Here is a 10,000-nt window from a genome sequence, read left to right as displayed (position 1 = left end):
GCTACGTGCCTTACAAATCATCAACTGACCAATACCTAGAGCAGCGTGTCAGTGGACCAAATAACATGCTAACTGTCAAAATGAACATGCTAATGACCTATCAAATGAAGATCAGTGTCTATCATATTTCACCTGCTCTTGCGAATTCCTTGTATATATAACTGACCACAAATAACATGCAAACTGCCCACAAATAACATGCTAACTGACCACAAATAACATGCTAACTGTCCACAAATAACATGCTAACTGACCACAAATAACATGCTAACTGACCACAAATAACATGCTAACTGACCACAAATAACATGCTAACTGTCCACAAATAACATGCTAACTGACCACAAATAACATGCTAACTGACCACAAATAACATGCTAACTGACCACAAATAACATGCTAACTGACCACAAATAACATGCTAACTGACCACAAATAACATGCTAACTGACCACAAATAACATGCTAACTGACCACAAATAACATGCTAACTGTTCAAAAATAACATGCTAACTGTTCAAAAATAACATGCTAACTGTTCAAAAATAACATGCTAACTGTTCAAAAATAACATGCTAACTGTTCAAAAATAACATGCTAACTGTTCAAAAATAACATGCTAACTGACCACAAATAACATGCTAACTGACCACAAATAACATGCTAACTGTTCAAAAATAACATGCTAACTGACCACAAATAACATGCTAACTGACCACAAATAACATGCTAACTGTTCAAAAATAACATGCTAACTGTTCAAAAATAACATGCTAACTGTTCAAAAATAACATGCTAACTGTTCAAAAATAACATGCTAACTGACCACAAATAACATGCTAACTGACCACAAATAACATGCTAACTGACCACAAATAACATGCTAACTGACCACAAATAACATGCTAACTGACCACAAATAACATGCTAACTGACCACAAATAACATGCTAACTGCCCACAAATAACATGCTAACTGACCACAAATAACATGCTAACTGTTCAAAAATAATATGCTAACTGCCCACAAATAACATGGTAACTGCCCACAAATAACATGCAAACTGACCACAAATAACATGCTAACTGTTCAAAAATAACATGCTAACTGCCCACAAATAACATGCTAACTGCCCACAAATAACATGCTAACTGACCACAAATAACATGCTAACTGTTCAAAAATAACATGCTAACCGCCCACAAATAACATGCTAACTGACCACAAATAACATGCTAACTGCTACAAATAACATGCTAACTGAACCCAAATAACATGCTAACTGTTCACAACTTAACATGCTAACTGACCACAAATAACATGCTAACTGTTCAAAAATAACATGCTAACTGCCCACAAATAACATGCAAACTGACCACAAATAACATGCTAACTGACCACAAATAACATGCTAACTGACCACAAATAACATGCTAACTGACCACAAATAACATGCTAACTGTTCAAAAATAACATGCTAACTGTTCAAAAATAACATGCTAACTGACCACAAATAACATGCTAACTGCCCACAAATAACATGCTAACTGACCACAAATAACATGCTAACTGACCACAAATAACATGCTAACTGTCCAAAAATAACATGCTAACTGACCACAAATAACATGCTAACTGTTCAAAAATAACATGCTAACTGACCACAAATAACATGCTAACTGACCACAAATAACATGCTAACTGTCCACAAATAACATGCTAACTGTCCACAAATAACATGCTAACTGTCCACAAATAACATGCTAACTGTTCACAAATAACATGCTAACTGACCACAAATAACATGCTAACTGACCACAAATAACATGCTAACTGTCCACAAATAACATGCTAACTGTCCACAAATAACATGCTAACTGACCACAAATAACATGCTAACTGTCCACAAATAACATGCTAACTGTCCACAAATAACATGCTAACTGTCCACAAATAACATGCTAACTGTTCACAAATAACATGCTAACTGACCACAAATAACATGCTAACTGTCCACAAATAACATGCTAACTGTCCACAAATAACATGCTAACTGACCACAACTTAAACCTGAAGGTGGTCACTTCAGGTTTAAGTTCTCGTTCTATTATTTTTCAGCTCAAAATATCAGCTCAATTTTTTTAACTCGTTATTAAATATATGCAACTGTTCCATTTTTAAAATTAAATGAAATGATATATAATATATATGTATATATATATATATATATATATATATACATATATATATATATATATATATATATATCCTGTTATTTGGTCAAGTTAGCATGTTATATTGTCAGTGTTACATTGTATTGTCATACATGTTATTATGTTCATTAGCATGTGTTCGAACATATGTCATTTGAATAACATCGTTATTCGTGAGTCATATAACATGTTATTGTGCTATACAATCATTACTATTGGAGTTAGCATTTATTATGCAGTATTGTTATTGTGGTCAACTAGCTATATTGTTACAACATTACATGTTAATTGGCCGATTATGTGTTATCACTAATATTTGTGATCAACATCGTGCCTAAGTCACAGCTCATATTCTCCGCGTTCTCTATAACCCAAAAAACAGCAGGACAAAAAAATGGGCACTGACCACAAAAAGCAATTTCAAATAACTTTTCCGCCCAAAAAATTAAACATAATTTTAAAAACCAATGGTCCCCTTTTGTTCGCCCAATTTTTTTAAAAAATCGTCTTTTTTTAATTTCCATTATTAAATATATGAAGATTTTCCCAAATTTTTTTAAAAAGAAATAATATATATATAAAAATATAAAATATATATATATATTTTATATATATATATAATATATATATATATTTTATTTTAAAATTTATTTTTTAAAAATTTTTTTGGACAGTTGATGTTATTTGTGGTCTTTTGAGTTTTTTGTGGACAGAATGTTATTTTTTGCAGTTGTTTTTACATTAAGTTATTTGGGGAAAAATGTTATTTTTTGGATTTAAATGTTATTTGTTCAGTTAGATGTTATTTGTGGGGAAGGTTGTTATTTGTGGTCAGTTAGTTGTTATTTTGGAAGTTAGCATGTTTTTTGGTAAAATTTTGGGTTTATTTGTTGTCATTAATGTTATTTGGGGGAGTTAGATGTTTTTTTGGGTCAGTTAGCATGTTATTTTGGTCAAGATGTTATTTGGGACAGTTAGCTTGTTTTTTGGGGAAAGTTAGCATGATTTGTTTTAAAGAGTTTTTTTGGGACAGTTAGCTTGTTATTTGTGAACAGTTAGCATGTTATTTGTGAACAGTTAGCATGTTATTTGTGAACAGTTAGCATGTTATTTGTGGACAGTTAGCATGTTATTTGTGGTTGATTAGCTTGTAGTAATATGTGGGTTATCACTTAATATTTGTGATCAACGTTACGTGCTCTAAGTCACAGCCTCACATAGTCTCCGCGTTCTCTATAACCTCGCCAGTTTTGTGCTTCCAAATAATTATTAATATTGGACTCAGCTTCGTGACACTGTAACTCATATTGACCACAAACGAACGTTTAATGTATTGGAAATCTTTTTGTGTTATGATATCGAGAAATCTCATATTAGACCTAAACTTATTGTAATGTTTGACCTAAATGTATTGTAATGATAGGCCTACACTTATTGCAGTGTTATGTAACTGATGTAATTTCAACATTTTTATTCCCTTGGCCTAAACTTTTTTTAAAAAATATATATATATATATATATTATATATATATATATATATATATATATATATATATATATATATATATATATATATTCAAAATTTCAGTCGATTTTAAATTAGAGGCACGTTTTGTGTATCTCAGTATATATAATTATGGAAGGAAATCAGGTTTGATCCAAGGAAAGGGCAAGGTAGCTCTAGTTCCCTGAACCAAGAGCCCCTGGTGTGTTGCAGATTCTGGGCTCTGGAAGTGAGCTACGGGTGGTGGTGGAGAGTGCTACGGCGGGGGTGTACGTGTGCGTGGCGGCCGTGCGGGGCTTCCCGCAGCTGGAGGGTCGCTTGCGGCTGCTGGTGAAGGGGCCGCCCACTATCGTCAGCGCCGGCGAACAGAGGGGCAGGATGGGTGACACCGTTAACCTGGAGTGTAACACCGTGTCCATACCCAGCCCAATTAGGGTCACCTGGACCTACAACGGCAAGGAGATTGACCTTAGTAAGTGATACTGCTTATGCTCTCTCTCTCTCTCACACACACACACACACACACACACACACACACACACACACACACACACACACACACAACACAGGGTTTTACAAGGCTGTTAAGGGCTATCTCTCTCTCAGGGTTTTACAAGGCTAGGTTAAGGGTTATCTCTCTCTCTCTCTCTCTCTCTCAGGGTTTTACAAGGTTAGGTTAAGGGTTCTTTCTCTCTCTCTCTCTCACTCTCTCTTTACACAGGTTTTTTTCAGCTTTATTTACAAGCTAAGAGCTATTACCTACATCAGCTTATTTGAAAGCCTTTTTATTGTTATGAATTATACAAATAGGGAACAGGATCAAGTTGGAGCCATCTGTGGGCCAGCAATTTTATTGGATCAACTGACTTTATTTATTCGATTTCATTATGCTGTATGAACATGTTCCAGACTCAGGTCATCCTAGGAATAAATTATCTCTGATGAAGTGATATTCTGGAGAAGGTTACAGCCAGAGTGTAGTTGCTGTTTACTGTTTGTTGTCTGGGTCCAGACGAGAGATAAGTCATCGTGTTCTGTTCTCTTCTGTCAAGGAGTCGTAGATGAAAGGGGGGAAAGGGGGAACAGGCAGTCCAAGAAATTGTGAGCAACTTATGCCTCGTACAGTCGTACAACCTCTGTGCTGTCAAGCAGATGCGAGATACTCCATATTGCTATTTGCTTCATGACTGCCTTGCTTGCATGATTTACTACGTAGTTCTTAATTGTCAGTTTGGAATCAGATTTCACCCCTTGGATATCAACCTCATCCCAGGGCTCCAACACTCATTCATTCTTACCACTGCTCCAGCATTGTTATCATAGTACTCAGAGACCATCATTATTTGTGTTGTCTCAGGAGCAAATGTAACCTGCCATCGTTTTCCCCAGGATGATATAAGTGTAAGGATGATTGATGTAACTTAGAGCAGCTGGCATTTAGTATCTTGGATAACTAAATGTCAGAGTACAGTCGCCTGTATATGCATTGGATTCTGGAATGAGATGAAGAAGGTCATTGAAGTAGACATTCCACAACAGGCCCAAGCACACTTCCCTGTGGAACACCTCACCAGTAGTATCTTGTTGCCTCTGTCCCGTTGTGAACTACGCTTAGAGATCCTTGAAGGTAATCACTGAGGAGGCATAGTGTAAAGCCGACTATTCCCAGTGCTTGAGGCTTTGTCCAGTGTTCTCTCTCTCTCTCTCTCTCTCTCTCTCTCTCTCTCTCTCTTTTACACAGGGTTTGACAAGGTTAGGTTAAGGATCCTTAGCTTTATTGACAAGCTATTTACAGGTTAAGGATTCCTAACTTCATTGGCAAGCTAAAAGCTGTTACCTACATCAGCTCATTTGAAAGCATTTTTATTGTTATGAGACATACAAGCATGGAACAGGATGAAGTTGGAGCCATCTGTGGGCCAGCATTTTCATTTGATCAATTGACTTTATCTCGTTGACATCTCTCTCTCTCTCTCTCTCTCGGTCTCTCTCTCTCTCTCTCTCTTCTTCTCTCTCTTCTTCCTTTCTCCTCTCTCTCCTCTTTCCTCTCTCTCTTCTTCTTTCTTCTCTCTCTCTCTTCTCTTCTTCCTTCTCCTCTCGGCTAGAACTAATCTACAAGCTTGACGTTGTAATTACAAGTTTGCCACCTCCCAATCCCCCAAAGTTGGTGTTCTCGCGCTGACTCAACCATCCCTGCTTTTACACACACGTACACACACGTACACACACACACGTACACACACACGTACACACACAAGTACACACACACGTACACACACACGTACACACACACGTACACACACACACACACACACACACACACACACACACACACACACACACACACACACACACACACACACACACACACACACACACACTGTTCCCAAAGTATACAACAGAATAAACACACTTTTAACAATCTGAGTTTCCTGGCACACAGCGTGAACCTAGAATTAATAAAGTAATTGAAGGGAGCGAAATTTTCTGGCTTCAAGAGATTTATAAATGTGTTTATGTTGGTGAGTAATGAAGAGATAACTTCTGTAAAGGAAGTTGTGGAGAAGGTCACTAGAAACAAGCCTCCTCTTCCTCTTCCTCCTTCTCCTCTTCCTCCTCCTCCTCCTGCTCATTATTCTGATAATCCACATCTTCCTGATTCTTCGAATTCCTCCTCTGCCTCCTGCTTCTTATACCTACTTCTACTAATCTTTTCTCCAGCTCCTAATGCCCTCTTCCTCTTATTCTCTTCTTTTCTGACTCTTCCACTCTTTCCTCATATTCCGTTTTTTTTTTTGCTCCTCTTCCTCCTTCTGATTCTCTCTTCTACCTAATTCTTCTCCCGCTTTTTTCACTTTCTATATCTCCTCCTCCTCCGCCTATTCCTGCTCCTCCTCCTGCTGCTGCTGCTGCTGCTCCTCCTCCTCCTGGAGCACTTCACCCTGGTCCCCCTGAAGTTCATCAACAGGTGGAAGACTAACACTAGTGTGGTGGGTCAGGTGACCCCAGGTACGCTGTAGTGGAGGACCGTCAAGGGGAAGGTCTGAGGAACGTGTTGGTGATCCGGGACGCCGTCAGCCATGACTTCGGCGCCTACAATTGCTCTGTAGTAAACGAATACGGCGTCGCCAGGAAGCAGATCAGACTTAACGAAGAAAGTAAGTTACATAAGATTTCTCACTTTTGACTCTAAGTAAATGGATTTTTTACCCAAAACATTTTAATTTTAGTGGATTAAAAAGAAATATTATTTAAAAATGCAAAATACATTCAATAGTGAAAATAATATGAAATGCTGATATATAGTTAATGGGGTTTGAAGTTTATCTGCTACACGAGGGTCACTAACACTGCATTTTACCTGTTTACTAGTCAAAAATGCTTGTACTTGGTTCGTTAATGAGGTTTAAAGGCTATCTGCTGCACTGTCATTGAGGTTTTATGGCAACTGTTCATCACAGTGCCCCAACGAGGAAGTAAAGTATACTGAGAGACATATATCTCTCATTGTATATGTTCACTTGTTAACGTGACCTATTGTGTACACGAGGTGTTGTGAGGGTTCGATCCTACGTGACCAGGGCTGGACTCTATGTGAACCAGGTTTTCACCCTCATAAATTTGTCTTCGATCTCACATGAACCCGGGTTGTAAATTACATGAACCCATTTTGTAAATCACACTAACCCAGGTTCGAATCCACATGAACCCGGATTCGAACCCACTGTGGTATACAACACGTCATGTACGTTCGAACCTGAAAAGTGTTACAGGTGAGTGTAGAGGATCAAGTATAACACAGTTTACCTGTAGTTTATCTGGAGTTTACCGCGGCTTGGTCTGAGGCCAGGCCTCATGGTGGATCAGGGTCTGATCAACCGAGCTGTTACTGCTGGCCGCACGCAAGCTGACGTACGAACCACAGCCCGGTTGTACCTGGAGAACCTGGAGAGAGTTCCGGGGGTCAACGCCCCCGCGGCCCGGTCTGTGACCAGGCCTCCTTAGGTCAGTGTCCCAGGATGCGACCCACACCAGTCGACTAACACCCAAGTACCCATTTTACTGATGGGGAACATAGACAACAGGTGGAAAGAAACACGTCCAATGTTTCTACTCTGGCTGGGAATCGAACCCAGGCCCTCATCGTGTGAAGCGAGAGCGTTAACCACCAGGCCAGGTACTGACTTTAGGTGCCTGTCAGTGCCCTCTTGAGGACAGCCAGGGGTCTATTGGTAATCCCCCTTATGTATGCTGGGAGGCAGTTGAACAGTCTTGGGCCCCAGACACTTAATGTGTTGTCTCCCAGTGTTCTCGTGGCGCTCATGCTTTTCATTGGGAGAATGTTGCATCTCCTGCCCAGTCTTTTGCTTTCATAGGAAGTGATTTTCGTGTGCAGGTTTGGTACCAGACCCTCCAGGATCTTCCAAGTGTATATTATCATGTATCTCTCGCCTGCGTTCCAGGGAGTACACACACACACACACACGGGAGGGGAGGACATGATAACGACATATAAAATACTGAGAGGAATTGACAAGGTGGACAGGGACAGAATGTTTCAGAGATGGGACACAACAACAAGGGGTCATAACTGGAAGTTATGACCCCTTGTATTGGAAGTATTGTTTTGACCTGGAGTTGTCAGGAAGTGGAACACTGGAAAGTGATGTAGTGGAGGCAGGATCGATGCATAGCTTCAAGAAAAGGTACAGTAAAACTCATGGAGCTGGGAGAAAGTGGGTCTATTAACGATCAGCGAAGAGGCGGGGCCAGGAGCTACGACTCGACCCCTGCAGCCACAAATAGGTTGAGCACTTGCCGCAGGTGTGAACGAAAATTCGAAAAAGAAATAGTGGATAAGAGTAAGGCAGAAGGAAATGTTTTATTCAAGACTGTAGAAGTACTAGTGAAGGTTCAAGACAAAACACAGATAAACAAACAACGGTAAATTTTCCCAAATTGAGGAGGAAATGTGTCGAGTATTATAGAGAAAATTTGTGTTGCAAAAAATATGAAGGATTTGAATCCCGACGGGATAGATGACTTAGAGGGTTAGGTAAGGTTTGTCAGGAAGCTGAACAAGTGTTTCCTGATGCTGGTCTTAGTCATATGATGACCCATAGCTGGAGCTTCTAGTCATGAGACCTTCTGCTGGCTTACCCGTCCGCCCCTTTAAAAATTAAGGTTATAATTATAACCACTTGTTTTATTGATGTTATTAAAGTAAGTAAACAAGAATTAAAGTTATTGGTCCCAGATACTGGCACGAAAATTGTCCTGGGACCAGACGAAGTATCATATTGGGTTTTACAAGAATGTTCACAAGAATTATGGTGTCCATTTTCAAAAATTTATAGGCTTTTATTGCAAGAAGTTAAATTGGCAGACAGACGGAAAATGGCACACACACAGTGTCAGTGTTTAAAAAAAAGGGAGACAAGGAAAACCCTCTCAGCTGAAAGTTGAAGATCCTCTCAGCTGAAGGTCGAAGACTCTCTCAGCTGAAGGTCGAAGATCCTCTCAGCTGAAGGTCGAAGATCCTCTCAGCTGAAGGTCGAAAACTCTCTCAGTTGAAGGTCGAAGACTCAGTTGAAGGTCGAAGACCCTCTCAGCTGAAAGTCGAAGACTCTCTCAGCTGAAGGTCGAAGGCCCTCTCAGCTGAAGGTCAAAGATCCTCTCAGCTGAAGGTCGAAGACTCTCTCAGCTGAAGGTCGAAGATCCTCTCAGCTGAAGGTCGAAGACTCTCAGCTGAAGGTCGAAGATCCTCTCAGCTGAAGGTCGAAGACCCTCTCAGCTGAAGGTCGAAGATCTTCTCAGCTGAAGGTCGAAGACTCTCAGCTGAAGGTCGAAGACTCTCACAGCTGAAGGTCGAAGACTCAGCTGAAGGTCGAAGACTCTCTCAGCTGAAGGTCGAAGACTCTCTCAGCTGAAGGTCGAAGATCCTCTCAGCTGAAAGTCGAAGACTCAGCTGAAGGTCGAAGATCCTCTCAGCTGAAGGTCGAAGACCCTCTCAGCTGAAGGCCGAAGATCCTCTCAGCTGAAGGTCGAAGACTCTCTCAGCTGAAGGTCGAAGACTCTCTCAGCTGAAGGTCGAAGACTCTCTCAGCTGAAGGTCGAAGACTCTCTCAGCTGAAGGTCGAAGACTCTCTCAGCTGAAGGTCGAAGACTCTCTCAACTGAAGGTCGAAGACTCTCTCAGCTGAAGGTCGAAGATCCTCTCAGCTGAAGGTCGAAGACCCTCTCAGCTGAAGGTCGAAGATTCTCTCAGCTGAAGGTCGAAGACT

At 40.2% G+C, this 10,000-nt stretch overlaps 1 protein-coding gene across 5 annotated transcripts in view; it reads left to right on the top strand.

Moving 5' to 3' along the window:
* The window catches only part of LOC128701640 (irregular chiasm C-roughest protein-like), a 215,778-nt gene that overhangs the window by 168,462 nt on the left and 37,316 nt on the right, over window positions 1-10,000 (top strand). For all 5 annotated transcript variants that reach the window (XM_070101637.1, XM_070101636.1, XM_070101638.1 and 2 more), the window contains exons 8-9: window positions 3,931-4,189; window positions 6,717-6,875. In XM_070101637.1, the coding sequence (XP_069957738.1) occupies window positions 3,931-4,189; window positions 6,717-6,875 (418 nt within the window). The remainder of the gene's footprint in view (window positions 1-3,930; window positions 4,190-6,716; window positions 6,876-10,000) is intronic.

Source organism: Cherax quadricarinatus, chromosome 78 (assembly GCF_038502225.1).
Source record: "Cherax quadricarinatus isolate ZL_2023a chromosome 78, ASM3850222v1, whole genome shotgun sequence".
In the NCBI taxonomy this organism is placed as follows: domain Eukaryota; kingdom Metazoa; phylum Arthropoda; class Malacostraca; order Decapoda; family Parastacidae; genus Cherax; species Cherax quadricarinatus.
This window is presented reverse-complemented; position numbering and strand designations above follow the sequence as displayed.